Source organism: Oryx dammah, unplaced genomic scaffold (assembly GCF_014754425.2).
Source record: "Oryx dammah isolate SB20612 unplaced genomic scaffold, SCBI_Odam_1.1 HiC_scaffold_8, whole genome shotgun sequence".
In the NCBI taxonomy this organism is placed as follows: domain Eukaryota; kingdom Metazoa; phylum Chordata; class Mammalia; order Artiodactyla; family Bovidae; genus Oryx; species Oryx dammah.
Genome location: NW_024070192.1, coordinates 27,716,534 through 27,735,788, shown reverse-complemented (window position 1 = coordinate 27,735,788; position 19,255 = coordinate 27,716,534). Strand labels below are relative to the sequence as shown.

The following is a 19,255-nucleotide window of genomic DNA, read 5'->3' as shown; positions in this document are numbered from 1 at the left end:
CAATGGGAAGAGGGCAAGGCAGTTCTCACCCAATAGGGACAGGTGGGGCGGGGCCAGCGGCGGTCACCGGCGTTCCAGAGGGTGGGGCGGGGGCAAGTGTCAGTCAGGCCGGGAGCGCGTCAGGGGACGCGGAGACCCGGCGGCTGACGCGCGCGGGCTGCTGCCGAGCCGTCCGCCCAAGATGGAGTTCCTCCTGGGGAACCCGTTCAGCACGCCAGTGGGGCAGTGCCTCGGTAAGGCCCCCACCACGGCGTCCCGAGGCCTGGGCGGTGCTCCGCGCGTTGCTGCGCGGCGGGGCCCAGCCCCGTGCCCCGGCCCGGCCGCCGCGGTCCCAGCGGGCTCCCTGCCCCGGGCCCGTCGGGCTGAGCCTCTCTCCGCGGCGGGGAGCGGGGAGGCCGGCGCGCTCCTGGGAAGGCTGGCGTTGGGGGGGAGGGCGGCCGTGCCGGCTGACGACCGGAGCCCGGGCCGGGGAGCCTTGCTGCCGACTCTCCCCGTGACCTTGTCCGAGTCGCTGCCCTGTCAGGTCTGAAGTTCCGTCTGTCAGAGGCGGTCCTCATGTCCCTGGAGCCACTGTCTGCCTGGTGGCTGTCACTTCCCAGCGTCCTCAAATCTGCCGACGCCGCCGGCCTTCTAGGGGCAGGTAGAGAGGGGGTTACTCGGCAGTGCAAACCCTCTGGGGGCTCCGGGCACCGGGATGACCAGCATCCCGGTGAGGAAGCCCGAGGTGGAGGTGAAGGACCACCAGAGGCCCGCCCCGTGGAATTTCCTGACTGATGAGCAACGTGCCTTTTCACCCAAGGCGGGAGCTCACGCCAGGCGTGATCCGTCAAGAATGTGGATTGGTTTCTTTTAAGACTGGGTTCCTCCTTGTTGGTGGAAGGACTGGTAAAACGCCTTCTATGAGCAGGGACCTTTGGCGTCCTTATGGGCCTGGCCGGATTAGGCTGGAGTGATTTGCCTATTTCCTGCTTTGTAAATTTCCAGCTTACTTTTCAGCCTTTAGTGGGCCTGTGAAATTATTTACGCCTCTCGCGTTGGCTGACTGGCACCTGGGAGCCTGCCTTTGCTCCCTGGTATAGGGTCTCTGATAAGGGGTGATGGACACTAGGCCCTGGAGGGTCTTTTCCCACCTTTCTGGAGGTTCCCACCTCCCTTTCTTCTTCCTCAGGTGCTCTTTCATGGCATCCATATTCCAGAAACTTATTTCTGGTATTGAATTCCAGGCAGTTGTGGTAGGGAGCCAGTAAACTTGGGGGGATTGTTTTTTTTTTTTTTTTCCCTTTTCTGTCTCCTTTATAATAGGAGGCTCTGTTACTACCTTTGAAACACCAAGGTAGCTGATGAGGGTTATAAGTTAAAGGAGATTTATTTTAGAATATACAAACATAAGGGATGTACAGGTGGGTAGCAATGAAAAGAGCATGACACTTCTCTCAGGAGGACCTGGGGTGAATGTCGCTTTGCCCATTTCAGCTGTGGGGCCCTGAAAAATGGTGCAGCCCTCCTGAGCTTTTTAGTTTGTGCTCTGGTGGGGGCGGGGAGATTGGCTCATTTCCACTTTGGAGAGGAGATGGGGGACCGCAGGCCCAGCTGTGACCAGGCCCCAAGTCCACCGTCCCTTAGGACACTCGACCATGAAGAGAATGGGGCCCCTTCATTGCCAGCCAATGAGCCAGCAGGTGAGGCCTTGAGAATTTCGCAGCTCAGTTCAGATAAGTGATTAGAGGCCAGAACAGGTTCTGATGTGTTCTGTGCTATTGGGACAAAGTGTAAAAGTGACCCTCACGACGTTTAGTGCTGTTCATGTTCTTGAGAGGTATATGTGCCAGGGGTTGGTAGAAGGGAGGGAGACGCAGGAGTGAAGCCCCAGCAACAAAGCTGGCTAGCAGGAGCAGCAGGTTTACCCCACACGAAGCAATTTGACCACCGTGACTTTCTCCTGAAGCTGTTCTGCATGGTGAGTTTTATTATCCTTCTCACCTTAAGATGAGGAAACTGAGGCTTAGTGGGGTGGAAGGACGGCCTACAGAGCTGTCGCAGCGCTCAAAGGGTTGATGGGGTCACCAGCGGGAACAGAGACTTGGGGGACAGTGGTGACCAACAGAAGGCCGCCGTAGCCAGTGCCGAGTCGCCCTGTGGGGACGGGAGAGCTGTCAGGAGGCTGGCACGCCGCAGGGTGCTGGGCCTGGGCCGATGGTGAGGAAGGGGAAGGAACCGCACTCGCAGAGAAGAGGCCCCTGTGCCGGGGACGGGTGGAGGAGGCGAGTGGCAGTGTGGCCCCCTCTGTGGTCCCCTGTCCAAGCGGAGCAGGGGTGGCTGCGGGGGACGGGGGCAAGTTGGGTTTGGGCCCAGGATGGAGCCCTGTCCTGGGTGGGTGACATCAAGGCCACATTCCTTATTGAGCTCAACTCTCAGTCTCTCTGGACCTCGTTTTCCTCCCTCAACAGCTGCTGGGGCTTGTAACTAACTCACCCCATCCATCTAATTCAGCAGGCATGTTGAGAGGGTGCTGGGTCCCAGGCCCCAGGATAGAGATGTCAAAACACTGCTCCGAGGGGCCCTCTGTAGCAGTAAGGCACCCCCCCAGGTGTCCTGAGCCGCAGAGCCTTGGGCTCACTGTCTGGGGGTGGGTGGATTGGCCTTTTACCCTGCCTTGGGGCTGGCCTGCCGCATGCTTCCCGGGCACTGTTGGGTCAGACACACGGAGAGCTGGCAACCATGCCCCAGCTGACATCTGACGTGGTTTCCGGAGCTTCCCGGTCTCCGTGCTGCCCGTCGTCCTGGGAGGTGGTTCCCGAGCAGAGGCCACAGCTTCGAGCCCGGAGGCGCCATGGTGTAAACGGCTGAGAAGTACCCAGGAAGACTGAATGGTTCCTTGTGCTGTCTGATGCTCTCTTCTGAAATGGGTTTCAGGGGGTGCTGTGTTAACAGTTCTTGTGTCCGGGAACCACAAGCCAGGTCCAGGGTGCTCAGCGGGTTCATAGCTCTCCTGTGTTGAGTGGAAAATGTTTTCGGATCATCCTTTTCCAGGAGTAAAGTTTGGATTCATTTAGATGAGATCAGTGAGGAGTTAGTTAATCCTGACCCGAATGTTGGAGGACCAGCTCCCTCCCACTCACTGCAGGATCAGTGTCGGGGGCCTGGGTGGTGTGGGGTCTTGACTGCTGCGGGAGCCTCCCCGTCTCCTGAGATGGCTGTGAGCTTGACGAGCCAAAGTGTTTGTTCTGAGAGGAGTTAGTTACCCAGTGCAAGGGGGCGGCTTCAGGGTATTATTTAGTCTTCCCAACCCTGTGAGATAGACAGGATGAGAACGGGAAGGAACTTACAGTTTTTAAGCACCTACTTGGTGTGAACTGCACATGGGATCTCCCTGAATCCTGAGTGTGATGATCATCCCTATATCGCTTCTAAGAAACTGGAACTCCTGGAGGTTAAGAGACTCCTGCCAGGTCAAGGCCAGAGTCCGGCGGAGAATCCCGTCCTGATCTGGGCCTCGTTCTGGGCTGCCATGTTGCTTCTTGCCCTGCGGACCCCACGAGTCAGGGTCATCAGAATCCCTGGAGAGCTGGTCGAAGCTGGTGGCGGGGTCCATTGGGGTGGGCTGTCAAGGTCTGAGGATGCTGACACTCTGGGTCCGGAGACCACACTTTGAGAACTGTTGCTTTTGACGAAAAGTTCTGCTCCTGTAATCGCTTCTTAATCTTGCTTCAAACAGTAAATGTGAGTTTTCTTGTGGACAGACTATAGGGTTTAGAAATGATTATTTAGAATCATTCATGCATTTGGTGGTTCTGTCACCTCTCAGTATGCACCACGCTAAACACTTGCTAGGATGTTCGGTCTAGTAAGGGAGCTGAGACAGGGACCTAAATCAGATAAGATGGCAAGTGTTGGCAGCAGATTGGAGAGAGAAACGAAGTAAGGAAATGGAGGACAGGAGGGATCCTCTGCAGCAGCAGTAGTAATGGTTAGTGGTTTTGCTGTTTTAGAGATGGGGCCGGCTCACCGTGTGCCAGAGGCCACAGTGGGTGCACTCTGTGCCTCATGCTGCTTTCGTTCTTACAACACTGCAGGGAGCGTGCTACTCTCTCCGCTTTGCAGACGCGACCTGACTCTGCAGCTGCTGTCCTGGGGGTTGGCGGTGGTGAGAAGGGGCATCCCGGGGGCTGGAGGAACCTGGCGCTCAGGGGGTGGGATTTGGCTCCTATTGGAGAGGAGAAGGAGGCTTGGAGGGCGCTCTGAGCAAAGGCTGGTTGTGGAGGGGTGGGGGTAAGACCAGCCGGGAGAGCAGAGAGAAGCCAGGCAGACGGTGTCAGGGCTGATTGATGAGGCTTCCAGTGTTGGCCGCGTGGTTTAGACCCTTCTGTTGGTGGCACTGAGGAGCCATGGATGATTTCTATGGAGGGTAGTAGCCCGGCTGTCATTACAGAGGCAGGGAGGGTCCCCTTGGCAGCTGCCGAAAGGCCACCTCTGTCTTACTGTGAAAGCCTCCACTGTGCAGAGCAGTGGTCTGATGAGGGAGTCAGTGCACGCAGTGCCAGTTCCCCGAGGTCTGGGGTAGGGCCCTTCCGGGGAGCCCCCAGAGAGATAAGAGGGTACCTGCTGAGGTGGGTGGGCAGAGCATGGGTGGAAGTCTGGGGTTCTGAGAGCACCCATTCTTAACTGCTGGGATGGTTGTAAGGGTAACCAGCCTGCTCACGCCCCCCCCTGCTTTCCACGCTCGAACACTCAGACCCAAGCTGAGATTGGCCAGGTCGCTGCCCTGCTTAGAGGCTGTGATGGGGCTATGAGCAGTTCCATGGAAATGTGCTTTAAAGACACAGTGCAGACCTCTGCAGAAAGCTTGAAAACATACACTTATGGAAAGGGGGAAGAAAGTCACCATAATGTGCTTTCTTACAAACCCTTTGAGATTCTCATCTCACAGAGTGAATGGAGTAAGTAGAATGCCGTGTACTTCATAGTCTGTTTTCTCAGGCCTTGGAGAGGCAGCGTTGTGTGAGTGCCCTTAGCCTATTTCTGTATGACATGCTGTGCTGTGCTCAGTCGTTCCGTCGTGTCTGACTCTTGCAACCCCGTGGACTGTAGCCCGCCAGGCTCCTCTATCCATGGGATTCTCCTGGCAAGAATACTGGAGTGGGTTGCCATTTCCTCCAGGGGATCTTCCTAACCCAGGGATCGAACCCAGGTCTCCCACATTGCAGGTGAACTCTTTACCATCTGAGCCACCAGGAAAGTCATTTCTGTGTAATATACCTGCTTTGGGGGCGAGTGGGTGTCAAGTAAGGGAGGGGGTATAAATGCCCAGAGGGGCATCAGTTAAGCATTGTTGCTCTTGACCTAGGAGTCACTCAGAATTTTCAGATTAACCCTCTACGTCTGCAAGGATAGAAAATAGCGTGCTGACCCTGCTCGTTGTGGCCTGAGGAGAGGCCTGTTAAAAACCAGCCTTGGCCTTGGTGCCTATTTCAGTGCTTCCCCGAACGCCCCTGACCTAGAAGAGTCTCTGATCTCCTCCATTTAGCCCTTAAGCCTCTGGCTGTCAGCACTCACCACCTCCTCCAAGCAGCCTTCCGAGACCACCCTGCCTGTGGTGCCGTGTCTTCTCTGAACACCCGCGTGTGTTGTCTGGCTCATGCACTTGGCCTCGCCCTCCAGGGTTCCTGAAGATCAGCGGAGGGAATGTGAGTGGGTGCCCAGCAGAGTTTGCATGCTGCCGCTTCCTCCTGCCCTGCTGTTTCCTGTTGTTTGCTGCGAGTCCCGTCCTGTTAATGGCCTTATCTTCCTCAGGGCAGGATGAATACCTTCTGTTTCCCCATGCTCTTCACAACACGCAGTAGAGTCTGCTCTGTACGTTGCTCACTCCAAAGCTTCCTCTCTCTCAGGCTTGTTTTCAGCATCTGTCAAAGCTGAAAATAGTGGCCATCGTTTTCTGGCCCTGCATGGGAAAGTAGGACGCCCTGCGAAGTGCCATCCGCACGGTGTCGCGCGCGATGCTTTTCCTCGGGAGCTCCCGTCAGTCAGTGCTGTCCTGTCCAGCGTCTGGAGGCCTACGGGGGCTGAGGGCCTTGCCCGGGCGGGGCAGGGCTCCAGAGCTCCGTGCTGCCGCTCTGTGGCCCGTGACCTTGGCCAGTCCCTGTGGACGAGAAGGGGCCTCCGCTGACCCATTGTGTGTCCCCGAGCCTCCTGGGTGCCCTGTGCCTGCTTGTTCTCTTCTGACATGGGCACCTTGCGTTTGGGGTCAGAGTCAGTCCTGTCTCAGCTCTGTGTGCGACTGCCCGCATGTGGATCCCCTGAGCGGATCCAGGGAAGGGATGTGTGTGACAAGCAGGCTGCCCTGCCGCTTCTTCTTTGTGAAATATGCCATCACCTTACCGTTCTTGCCAGGCATCATTCAGACGCATGCTCCATGACGGCACTCGTATTTTATTTACTTCTTAAAAGTTGTAGAAAAACATGCATAGCACACATTTACCGTTCTATATTATGATGTTCAGTGGCATTAAGTACACGCCCCTTGTTGGGCGGCTGTCCCCACCATCATCCTCAGAACTTTCTGGTCTTCCCAGACTGCACTCTGTCCCCCACCCCTAACTCGCTGCTCCCCGTGAGGCCCTGGCCCCCACCCTTCTACTTTCTCTGTGAACCTGACCATTCCAGGCACCTCCTGTGAAGGAATCCAGCAGGGTCTGTCCTCTTGTAACTGGCTTGTTCACTCCACAGGGTGACTTCAAGTTTCACTCATGTTGGAGGAGCCTGTCTCAGAATCTCCTTCCCTTTTAAGACTAAATACTCCTCTGTTGTGTGTGTAGAACTCATTTTGTGTGTTCACTTGTCCATCAGTGGACACTTGGGTTGCTTCCACTTTTGGGCCGTTGTGAATAGTGCTGCTGCGAATACGGGTGAGCAGATGTCCCGTGTTTGTGTTTGTGTCCCTGCTTTCAGTTGTTCTGGATACAAACCCGGATGTGGGGTGACTGTCCGGTGCCCCTTCACCGTGGCTGCACCTTTCTACCCTCCTGCTAGCTATGGGTAGCGTTCCAGTTGCCCCACTGTCTCACCAACGGTTGTCATTTATTTTTTTATGGTAGCCATCCAAGTGGGTGTGAAGTGGTATCTCACTGCAGTTTTTTGTTTTTATTTTTATTTTTTCACTATGCTGGGTGGTATGCAGGATCTCCCCTGTGGCCAGGGGTCACACCGGGTCCCTTGCAGTAGGAGCACGGAGTCTGAGCCACTGGACTGCCAGGGAAGTCCCTCACCATAGTTTTCAGTTGATATTAAGCACCTTTTCACGTAGTGATTGTCCATTTGTAAATCTTTGGAGAAATGTCTATTCGGAACCTTTGCACATTTTAAAAAGCAGGTTACTTCTGTCGTTGAGTTTTAGGCGTTCTCTCCATATTTTGGATAGTAGTCCCTTACTAGATCCTAGGTTTGCCTTTTTACTCTGCTGTTCAGGTCTCTTGGTGAAGCATGGTGTGTCTGTTTCCCTGTGGCTGCCTGTGCCTTTTGTTTCCTGCCCGTGTTCTCAGAGAGTCTGGCATGTGCCCTGAGGACAGGCAGGGTGATACTGGTGGGGCTGGTCAGCCTGACTCCTTACCAGGTGCTGATTGAGAGCCCCACAGGCAGCAACTCCAGAGGCGGCACTGTTGCTCACGTGTGATGGAAGAGGAGGCCATGGCTCAGCAGGCAGGTCCTTCCCAGGGGGTCTGTGACGGCCAGTGGCAGAGCAGGGACTTGTGCCCAGTCTGTGAGTCCCTATCCCTAAACCAGGGTTGTCTGTGGAGTTGAGTGAATGTGCTTGCAGCTCAATGTGTGCAGCTGGTCATCTCAAGTTCCGATCCACATGGGCATCCCTTGCTGTTCACCTGGTCCCAGGATGAGTCTGGGCAGCTTGTTCTCATCCTCCCAGTTTCTGGGGAGTTTGGCAAGAAGCAGTGCTTTCTCACCGCACAACCAAGTTCTTCCTGGGGTTCCATTTTCCTCGGATGTGCTTTGGATCTGCAATGTCGGGAGGAGGAAGAGAGGTGGACCCACACAAGTTCTCCATGTAGCCAGCTTTCTTTCCAGGCTCACCAGCTGTTGCTTTAATTGGGAATGAAGCACAGGCCTTGTCTTCTGGAAGGTGCATTCAGAATTCTGTCTGAGGTTTTGGTTTAGAGTGGAGAGTAAGGAGGGAGGCTGGTTCCTCATCTCAGGGGATTGGGCCCCACGCCTCTGGGAGCTGGGACACATCTGGGCCTGGGGTCGATGCCATGGAGGTCTCTGCTGCTCCCAAGAGAGACACGTGTGAGCTCCAGCTTGAGGCAGGAGATGCAGCCTGGGGAGGAACGAGCCTGGTGTCAGCTTCCAGAGAGGGAGTTTCCTTCCTGCTAACTCTGGAAACCCTTTAACCAGCAGTTCTGAGGGTCACCGAACTCTGGAAGGGCCTTCGTGGCCTTTAGCCCAAACACCTCGCCCTTACAGGGGAGGAAACGGAAGCCCAAAGAGGCAGGTCTATGCTATTCTTACACAGACAACACTTCTGACTCCAGACCTGTGGGTTTTTCCGGACACCGGTCAATTCTGACACCAGCTGGTATCCTCAATCCAGTCCATTTCGGTGTACTCTAACCTGCCTGCCCATGGTTGTCATAGGCCACCACGTAAGGGCTCGGCCTCACTGACCACTCCCGCTTGATACCACCACTTCTGACCAACTGGCTGTAGATGGGGGTTCCTGTGAGCCCCTGCCCAGGTTTGAGGATTTGCCAGCATGGCTCACAAGACACAGAAAACACCTTCCTTTGCTGGCAGTCTCTCTGGCATCCAGCTCCATCATGCAGCTGCCCAGGGTTGGCCACCAGTGGGTACTCTCTGCTCTGGAGAGTCCGAGGGTGTCAGGAGCCATGGGCTGGGAACCGGGCCAAAGGTCAAATGCGTGTGTCTTGTGTCCCCGGAGAGGCCTTGACCAGTGAGGCCTGGGGCCACTGGGGAAGGACCTGGTGGCTTCTCCTGACCTTGGGCCCTGCCAGTCACCTGGGTGTTTGTGTCCACAGTGGGGTGAGGGAGGTTGGGAGTTCATCATCCATCACGTCATCAAGGACTCTGACTCATGGAGGTGAACTTTCTGGGCCTTTCCTGGTGGTCCCAGTCGTTAAAGCTCCTCACTTCCACCACTACAGGGTGAATGGGTTTGATCCCTGGTCGGAAAGCTAAGATTCTGCATTCTGATCGACGTGGCCAAAAGAAAAGAAGATAACTTTTGCTTTGTTTGAATCATGTTTAGTCTAATCACATGGGACTGGTTAGTTCCAGGTTTGGTTGAAAAAGTTAGTTCATAAACTCCCCTTTACTCTTCTGTTTTACCTGCTTAATCTGGCTCCTGTCCAGAACAGGGGGGCTGCTCCCAGGCAGGACGCAGGCAGTCGGGGGCTGGCCGGAGTCCTGCGCTGATTTGCCATGTGACTCTGGAAAGGCCATGTCCAACCCGTTTACTCCTGTAACGAGGGCAAGTCGAACAAGTTCATTTCTACATCTGAAGCTTAAGGCCTGAATCAAAGGAGCTTTTAGTTTTTCTTTAGACTTTAGCCTCCATGATTCACTTTCATGGGCACTGAACAATGCTCTGTGAACTTAAAAAAAAAAAATTGTGCTGGGACTTCCCCTGGTGGTCCAGTGATTAAGACTCTATGTGCCCAAGGCAGAAGTTCAGGTTCTATCCCTGGTCAGGGAGCTGGATCCCACATGTGCTACAGTGAAAATTGAAGATCTCGTGTGCTACAACTAAGACCCATCACAGCCAAATAAATAAATAAAATTAAATAAAAAAGTTAAAAATTGGGCAAAAATTAAATGACACAAAACTCACCATCTGCATCATTTTTCAGTGAACATCCCAGGGGCATGAAGAACAGCCACGTCCAGAACCCTTCTTCTTGCAAAACTGAAACTCTGTCCCCATTAAACAGTAACTCTTATCCCCCCAACCCCTGCTCAAGCCCCTGACACCCACCCTTCTACTTTTTGTCTCTATGAATGTGATGACTCCAGGGACCTCATATAAGTGGAATCAAACAGTATGCCTTTTGGTGACTGGGAATGGCTCCCCACTCCAGTATTCTTGCTTGGAGAATCCCGTGGACAGAGGAGCCTGGCAGGCCACAGTACATGGGGTCACAAAGGGTGAGACATGATGGAGCGACTGAATACGCACAACACTCCATTGAATGTGTAGGCCGTGTTGTGTTTCCATCCATCCGTTTTTGAACATGGGTTGCCTGCACCATCTGCTGCTGTGAGCATGGTGTGCAGGTTTCTCTTGGAGACCATGCTTTCAGTTCTTTGGAGTACATACTCGGCAGTAGCCTTGCTGTGTAGCGTGGCCATGTGGTAGTTCTGTTTCTGTGTTTTTTAGGAGCCTCCATACTGTCTCCAGAGTAGCTGTGCCATTTTCCACCCCCACCAGCAGTGCACAAGGGGCTCCAGTCTCTCCTCATCCTCGCCTGCATTTCTTATGTCCTGGTGTTCTGATGGAGCCGTCCTCAAGGGTGTGAGGAGGGTGCACACTTCCGGGGTGTGACCCAGAGACTCAGTGCTGTTCAGAACTCAGTGCAGGACATGTGTCTGGAGGAAGGTGGAGCACCAGGGTCCCAGATGGTGTGTGCACATCTCACAAAGCCACTCAGGTGTCCCAGTCACTCCCCAGGGACTGTCTTCATGTGTCCGTCCTGGCACAGATCTGAGTGTGGAGGGGCCCTCTGAGCTGAGGGACGGGGCTCTTCATCCAGACTCCACTGGGAGCCCTGAGGGCCGGGCCATTCCCCTCACCCACACCTGGCCCTCCATCCTGGTCCTGCGGGGCCAGCTCATGGGAGCGTAGCCGGAGAGGGCGTCCAGTACTACATCTTTCTGGAGGGGAACTGACATCACTGTCGAAGTTTCAGATGCTCTACAACCTGACCCAGGCTTGCCCTCTAGGGACCTGATCCACAGAAATGTCAGGTGGATGTACGTATGGCCACAGCAGTTTTCTGAGGACGGAACCCCATCTCCCCAAGGAGGACAGCATGTGGCCCCCAGGGGTGAGCACACAGCCAGGTGCATAAGCGGATGTAAAGTGAGTCCCGGGGTTGGATCCCATTACACCATGAGCTTCACGGAGCAAGACCCACACTCAGCAGCTGATGGGGCCACGGGGCAGGGGACCTCGCACTTTACACAAGGTGACTTGTGTCCTATCCGTGTTGTCTGATTTTTAAACAAGGATGCGTACATATTATTTCACTTTATAGTGACCTCTTGTCTCATGAGCAGGGCTGTGGATGCAGCTCTGCTGTGGGTAGACCCTCTACCCCACACATGGGGCACCAGGAGGACCCTGCTGCTCCCTCAGAGGAAACCCCTGACCACCAAGGTGGGGCTGCCAGGGCGTCATGGAGGCCAGACCCGAGTCTGCCCCACTTTGACCTGCCCTGTCCCATCCTCGGGGGCTCTGAGGCGGGTACCATTCATGCCTTCTCCCTAAGGTTCTGAAGGTGTGAAACTGAAGACCCGTCAGGATGGTCCCTCATGTGGGCATTTGATGAAGTTCAAGCTGAAAGGCTCCTTCTGCCAACTCCCTTCTCTCTTTCTGGCCAGCTCCTACCTATCCTCAGCCAGGCCCCTGGTGCCTGTCGGGAGCCTCCGACCCAGGAGGATATCTGCTCGTGAAGGCCCAGGATGCTGCTGCCCACCTGCCCAACTGAGGGCTGTGGTTTCTGCTCTGTCACTCAGCCGCAAGCCACCCCAAGTCCCCGTGTTTCATTACTGCCCCGAAATCCCTAAGGCGCAGTGGCCATCCTTTCTGGGAGGGTCCCAGAAAGCAATTCTGTGACAGGACCAACCATGCGGCATCACTCAGCAAACAGGAGCCACTGAGAGATGCACACACTGCCCGGGACCCTTCCTGGAGCTCTGCCTTTCTCTCTTTATGTGTCCTGCCCTGAATCTCTGTGGCGCTCAGTGGCACACCCAAAAGCGTGCAGCCTCCTCACACCCTCAAGGATGCTGCTGCTGCTGCTGCTAAGTCGCTTCAGTCGTGTCTGACTCTGTGCAACCCCAGAGATCGCAGCCCCCCAGGCTCCGCCATCCCTGGGATTCTCCAGGCAAGAACACTGGAGTGGGTTGCCATTTCCTTCTCCAATGCATGAATGTAAAAAGTGAAAGTGAAGTCGCTCAGCTGTGTCAGACTCTTTGCAACCCCATTGACAAAACCCCAGGGCAAAACAAGTGTAGGCAAGGGTGTGGAAAAACTGGAGGCTGAATGTCCAAGGTCCAGGTGTCAGCAGGGTTGATTTCTCTTGAGGCCTCCTCTTGACATGCGGAAGGCCGCCTTCTCGCTGTGCCCTCTCCTGATCTCATCTGTGTGCAGGTGTCCCTGGTATTTCCCTGTGTGTCCAGCTTCCTCTTAGGAGGACACCGGCCAGGTTGCACCAGGACCATGCTCCCTCAGGGCCTCCTTGTACCTTGTTTGCTTCTGCAAAGACCCCCCCTCCAGATGCAGCCACACTCAGTATATGAATTTAGGGGCATTCAGTTTACCCCTGACATTTGCATAGTGCTCCGTGGGTGGCCGCTTGCCCTCCTGTTCAGCTCGGGGTTCTGGGTTCTGTTCTTGGGCAGACTGCATGTGGTGCTGGTTGTCCTGTGGCTGGCAAGCTGTGCAGTCTTCCTAACCCCCAGGTTCCTTCTGTTACAATTAAACCAGCACGATAGGCTCACACTCTGAGGACCAGACCGAAGCCTTCAGCTTGGTCCCAACTGAAGGTCAGTAACGCGTTGTTACTCAACTTTACCAAGTTAACAAAGGATTACACTTTAAATATGTAGGAATTCAGATGGGAAGGGAGACTAGCAAAGCCCTAATGAAAACTGAGTTAGGTAGGGACTTTCCTGGTGGTCCAAAGGCCAAGACTTTGCACTCCCACTGCAGGGGACCCTGGTTGGGGAACTAGATCCCACAGGCTGCACCAGGAGTTTGCCACAACAAGGATAAAAGATCCTGCATGTCTCAACTAAGACCCAGGGTGGCCAAATAAATAATAAAAATAAAAATTTAAAAATATTTTAAAATCTTGAGTTAGGTGAAGACATGATGCTGTGACAAACAAGCCAGACACCGAAAGCCTTTCCATGCATGTCTAGGAGAGACCATGTGTGCAGAGAGGGCAGGTTAGTGGGTGTGGGGGCCAGGGGCCAGGGGTCCTTTTGGGGTGGAGGAAGTATCCTGGAGTTTGGTGGTGGTGGCTACAGTGGTCTGGGAATGTACTGAAGTCCTCTGAACTGTGTACTTCCAAAGAGTGAACTTTATAGCACCTGAGTTCTGTCTCCATAAAACCATTATAAAAACATTGAACTGGGGTGGTGGGATGCTAATGTGAGTGGCTTTCCTTCTCTCCTCTGTCCTCTGTAATTTTTTTTTTTTTTCAAGTGGAAAAACCCAGAGTCATGCAGATTACTTGGAATCTAGTTTTGTGCGGTGCTGAGTCATAGCCAAGCAAAGACAATCTCCCTGGAATATTAAGGGGTCACTTTTGCTCCTAAAATATCAACATTGACTAAGATTTGCAGGCTAAAAAGAGAGAGGAAACTGGGTGTGTATGTGCTGCAGCTTGATAATGAACTTGCCCCACTGTGACGTGGGCTGTCTCCTGGTCCCACCTCCATACAGATCCATGGTTTGCAGCAGGATTAGCTTGTTGTTGTCTGATGGAGTCCAGCTGGTGCTGGGCATCAGAATCCACATTTGTTTTTGTGTGTGTGTGTGTGTGTGTGTGTGCGCGCGCACGCGTGTGCGTATGTCCTTTCTGAGAGCTGTTCATTCCCAGCTTGATGCTGTTTTCAATCCCGTCCAGAGATTTCTGAGCCATATATATTTTTAATATATGTTAAATAATTCATCAAGGAACGTGTGAGTGCCAAAATGTCAGCGGCCACCTCATTTCCCATTTGACTCTTTTCTACCCAATTTTTAACCACGTTCCTGCTGTAGGCCCCATTTCTTGGCTAACGACATAAAATCATCTTCAAAAGGAAAGCCAAAGACTCTTGCGTTACCTTTTTCTGCCTTAAACCCACCCTTTGGTATTTGCAAAGGTCAGATGAGCTGTTCTGGCGTCCGCGGCCCTGATGGACGGGGAGGCGTACATTCCCATCGGCCCCTGAGGATGAAGGATGACTGCGGCGGCCACGGCATCTGCTGTAATGTCAGGAGCGGGCGCTGGGACGCAGGGGCAGCAGGCGTATGAAAAATGCAGGAGGCGGGAAGTGCCTGTGCCTCGCAGCCACGGGGACATCTCCAGGAGCGTTTGTTCTCCTCTGTTAAGCCTTGTCACTGGGCATCTAGTACAGGGGCTGGGGGCAGGGGCACCAGGGCCACGTCCTGCGGGGCCTTGCCCTGCCCTTGCACTGGCTTGTTTTTGTTCAGTGTTTGCCCCTCGTGGGGGTTGTCAGCTTTATTCTCAGTTAAATAAAGAGCATCCTTTGGTTGGTGCCTGGTGTGGGAGAAGCAGGTGCTGTGCACTAGGCGTGTCTGTGTCCCCACTCAGAGCAGATGGCCTGCGTCAGTTCATTTCGTGACCTTTCTTTGCTGCTAAGACACCAAATCTCTGATCCCACGGATCATAAATATTCTTTACGTTTGCAGGCACAGAGGTAATGGGAGCGGCAAGCTGTCGCTATCATTTTCCATTTGTTGGAACCCTTGGAAGGAAACCATTACAGCAGTTGAGGTGCTGCTCATGCCTGCTGCGGCCCCAGGCTTTATGGACGCATGAAGGGCACTGCAGCCTGGCAGCCTCAGCCGAGGTCAGGGAGCCTTCTGCTCCATGTCCCACCATTCTCACCTTTCTGCTCACCAGGCAGCCCCTCCCAGCAGCCGGGCACCATGACTCAGCCCCACCACCCGCCCCCACCTCCTCCCCAGGGGCTGCGTTCTTAAAAGGCACTAAAGGTCATGATGGTCACCTGGTCTCCATCGCTCATTGTACTGATGGGGGCCTCTTCCTGCCCCGGCCAGAAGCAAGAGCAGCGCAGGCTGTGTGGGCCCAGTGAGGAGGTGCTCAGAGCTGGACCCCTCAGAGGTTTACAGGGAGAAGGCAGGCTGGGCGAGGGCACAGTTCTGGGTATCTTGGGGGGACCTGGAGCGGAGGGCAGCGAGGATAGTCACCCTGTGAGTCAGGCTTGAACCTTGTCTGGAGTCAAGGGGGAAGCTTGGCAAATGAACTTATGTACAAAGCAGAAGCAGAGTCACAGATGTAGAAAGCAAACTTATGGTTACCAGGGGTAAGGTGGGAGAGGGTTAAACTGGGAGATTTGGACTGACATAAACACACTACTAATATACAAGCTAGGTAACTGCCAAGGACCTACTGGACAGCACAGAGAACTCTACTCAATGCTCTGTAGTGACCTACATGGGAAAAGAAGCTAAAAAAGAACAGGTATATGCATGTGTATAACTCATTCATTTTGCAGTACACCTGAAACTAACACAACATTGTAAATCCAATAAAATTTTTTAAAAGTTGGGGGAAGCTTGGGCGGTCTTAAATGTGTGTGTGTGGGTGGTGCTTATGCATCTCAGGGGAGGAGTGTGTGGGGGGCCTGCCAGAGAGGGGCAGCAGCATCCCATCCTGAGGGGCCAAGGGGGGCCTCCGCCCCGTTCCAGCTCTCAGCACCCCACCCCGTTCCTTCATCCCCGCTGCTGCCCAGAGCCTCTGCATCCCACCCAGTCTGCTCCCCTTCTGACACCTCCTGGGACCCCAGGGCAGGGGCTCACCCTTCCCCCGCCCCCACAGCAGGCTGGGCTGCCTGGCACCACAGGGCCCTCGGTGGAGACGTTGCTCCAGACTTCATGTGGGTCCCCTAGGGGCTGGGCCCTGTGCGGAGCAGGAGAGGGGCCGGTCTTCATAGCCATCATCCAGCAGATCCCAGGGAGCCTTCTGCTCCATGTCCACCATCCTTACCTTTCTGCTCGCCAGGGAGCCCCTCCTCTACCTAACACATTCTCCAGGAGAGGAGGCGGTGTTTTTAGTTTTTCCTGTGGAGAATTTCAAACATAAATAGGGGAACCAGTGTAAAGAGCTTCTATGCTCTATGACTGGCCTTCAGCAGTTCTCAACAGCTGGCTGGTCCCACCCTGTCTCCTGGATGCTTCCCACCTCAGGGTTTGGAAGCTGGTTCCAGGCCTCACGTGACTGTGACGAGCATGTCTCTGAAGGTCAGGGCTTCCGGTTGGGCTTCATGAGCCCCAGACCTCTCGCCAGTCCGGTGGGTGAGGACGCTCTCTGCCCAGGGCTGCTGCTGCGAGCAGGCCTCTTAGAGACGCCTTTACCAGAACCTCATAGCTCCCTCTCCTCTGCAACCTGCCGCACACCCAGCACCAAGGTGGCTCTGACCACACGGTCTGGAGCAGGTGAGCCCAGGGCCCTCTCAGCCAGACACTCAGCACCATCCTTGAGGCAGCGGCTTAGGCTGGGACTTGGGGCCCTCAACTTTAAAAAGAGATTTAAACTTTAAATCTCTTCCTATCTCAGAAAATAATAAAACCAGGGGCAGGGACTTCTCTGGTAGTCTAATGGTTATGACTCTGAGCTCTCAAAGCAGGGGGCCTAGGTTCCATCCCTGGTCAGGGAACTAGATCCCACATGGGCCACAACTAGAACCCAGCACAGCCAAATAAGTATTTTTAAAAATAATAGCAAAAATAGAAATGGGAGCAGATCTCCTTCATAGGCTGGTTTTAAGATTTAGATGAGACAATGTGTGTCTGTATGTAAGTCATTCATTTAGTACTCGGTAGCTTTTATCATGAATATCCTTTCAATAATACATCCTGCAGGGTATTAGCTACTATCCCCATTTTACAAATCAAATGACAGAGGTTTAAAACCAAGGTTAGGTAGCATGCCTGAGCTCCTGGGGCAAATGAATTACAGAGCCAGGGGTGTGAGCCCAGGTGTGACCACCCCCCCGGCCCCCTCCTTCATGGTGGCTAATCATTGAGCCGAGCTTTGCGACCTTGAGAAGAGAAGGGGCCGGTTATGGGTCAGCAGACTAAGTTCACATGGTCCTGCCTCTGTCTGGCGTTCCAGCCAGTGCTGATTCCTGGAAGCTGACAGCCACATAGGGGTCTCCGCAGACCCCTGCCTGCATCCCACTCCTCCTGCGGGTAGTGCTACTCAGCCCTGCAGTGGAGAGAAACTGGGCGGGCAGGTCAAACACAGGTGCAGCAGCCCTTCCTTGCTCAGTTTTAGTGGGAAGAGGCAAGCTCTGAGGCTCAGGAGGGTCACTGGTCACCTGTGGAGGCTTGTTCTCCAGTCAGGATAGTGAGGGGTGGACGTTCCAACTGTAAAGTTTCTGGGAATGGAACGTGTGAGGTTGATGTTGCCAAACTGGACATAAGACCCAGGCTTGTCCAATCCCACTGCTCCCCGGTGCTTTGGTCTGGACCCACAAACACCCCAGATTAGGCAAGGGGACCCACTGACCTGGAACCCTCTTCTGGAGGGTCTGGCTTAATGGGAGTCAGCATCGCCAGACCAGGACCCAGCTTCCTGTCTGACTCTGTGCACCTATTCAGAAAGGTTCTCCATTACCAAATGAGGAAGCTGAGCAGACAAGCCAGTTGTCTGTGGCCCTTGGAGGGCAAGGCAGGGACTTGAAGGGCACGTTTAGGCCACATCCAGTCCTCTTCCTGCATGTCCACCAAGGCCTCTGGACCTCCGTCACTCAGCAGCAGGATCGCCAGGCCCAGGGGTTCCTCCCCGGGTGCTCGGCCACCCTGAGGGGGATAGGCAAGGATGGCTTTTCCCTGGAGAAGTGTTCTCTTCTTTGGGGGAATGTGTCCTGGTGTGTCACGTCTGGATAGCCACCTTCACCAGTGTAGTTTCCCCAAACCAAGCCCCAGAACAGGTTTTAGGGGAAGGTGGAGAGCCCGAGCGGTTATAAACCTTACAGGTAAGACTCAAAAGCCCCGTGGAGAAGCCCCCACTTTGGATAGGAAAGCAAAACCAGTCACCTCGTTGCTGGAATGACAGCCTGGCTCTCTTGGGACCCAGCCAGAAAAACAGTTTGTTAGAATGACCCCCACATGTAACCAGCTAAAGCTTTGGGCTGAAATCCAGAATGCTTATTATGGGAAAGTGGAGTTAAAACTGTTCCTCTGAAACCCTGTGGTTGTTTATTTGAATTAGCGAGGTCGCTCCAGTGACAGCTGTGGAGGCCAGTCTTTAATTAGGAGAAGAATTTGCCTTGAACGTCATCAGAGTGGCATTTCTGAGGCCTCCGGTGTTTTTCTTCCGGGCTTCTTCCAGCCTCGTCTCAGTCCCGGGCTCCATCCAGGGTCAGAGCTAGCTTCTTCCCAGACGACCATTCCACATGCTCCTAGCAGCCCTGGTCCCCCACCCTCGCGAGCTGGGGGCTGCTTCTGGAGCCTGGGCTCCAAATGAGGCCGTGAGCATTTTGTCATGTGAAGGTGGGTACAGCTGGTCTTGAGCGCTGTTGCTGCAGGCCACGTGCTACTCTTAAGTGTTTGATATCTGCAAGCATAATTCCATCTCGTCTTAGTAACTGGCAGGTGAGGCGGAGTCCTTAATGTCCCGCTTCACAGGTGAGGAGGCTGAGGGGCAGGGATCACACGGCTGGTTAATGAGGCGCCCACTGCAGAGGCTGGCACAAGGCAGGCACTCAGTGGATGTTCATCGAGTCTGAGTCTCTCTCGCACCGAAACGTCCGTTACATTTGCCATCTTCTTCCCTCTAGTTGTTTTTGGTGTTTTGGCCACACTGCCCAGCTTGCAGAATCTTAAGCTCCCCAACCAGGGACTGAACCCGTGCTTCTTGCAGTGGAGGCCCAGAGCCCTAAGCACTGGACTGCTAGATAATTCCCCCTGCCCTCTAGTTTTCACTTTTGACTTTTCTCTGATAACATTGAATATGGTAATCTTTTCTTCAAACCTGGGTGTACTTTTTAAACTTGGAGTTACGCAGAGTTTTAAACATTTTTAAAAAGAGAAGAGAATAGTATAATGAAACTCCATTCAGCCCTTTATGTAACTTCAGCAGTGATCAACTCATGGTCTGTTTTGTCAACATGCCCATCTCCTCACTCTCCTGGCCTGTATTATTTTGAAGTAAATCCCCCAAATCATATTATTTCAGCCATATATTTCAATGTGTATCTCTAAAAGAAAATGAACTCTTAAAACCAACCATAATACCATTGTTGTACT

The 19,255-nt window shown here is 53.9% G+C and overlaps 1 protein-coding gene across 4 annotated transcripts in view; it reads left to right on the top strand.

The window, feature by feature from the left end:
* Positions 1-72: 72 nt before the first annotated feature.
* TOM1L2 (target of myb1 like 2 membrane trafficking protein) overlaps positions 73-19,255 on the top strand; it is a 72,488-nt gene continuing 53,305 nt past the window's right edge. For 2 of the 4 annotated variants that reach the window (XM_040245808.1, XM_040245810.1), the window contains exon 1: positions 108-233. In XM_040245808.1, the coding sequence (XP_040101742.1) occupies positions 182-233 (52 nt within the window). In that variant the 5' untranslated portion in view covers positions 108-181. Of the gene's footprint in view, positions 234-19,255 lie in introns of all 4 variants that reach the window. The other 2 variants (XM_040245811.1, XM_040245809.1) reach the window with 2 other exon arrangements.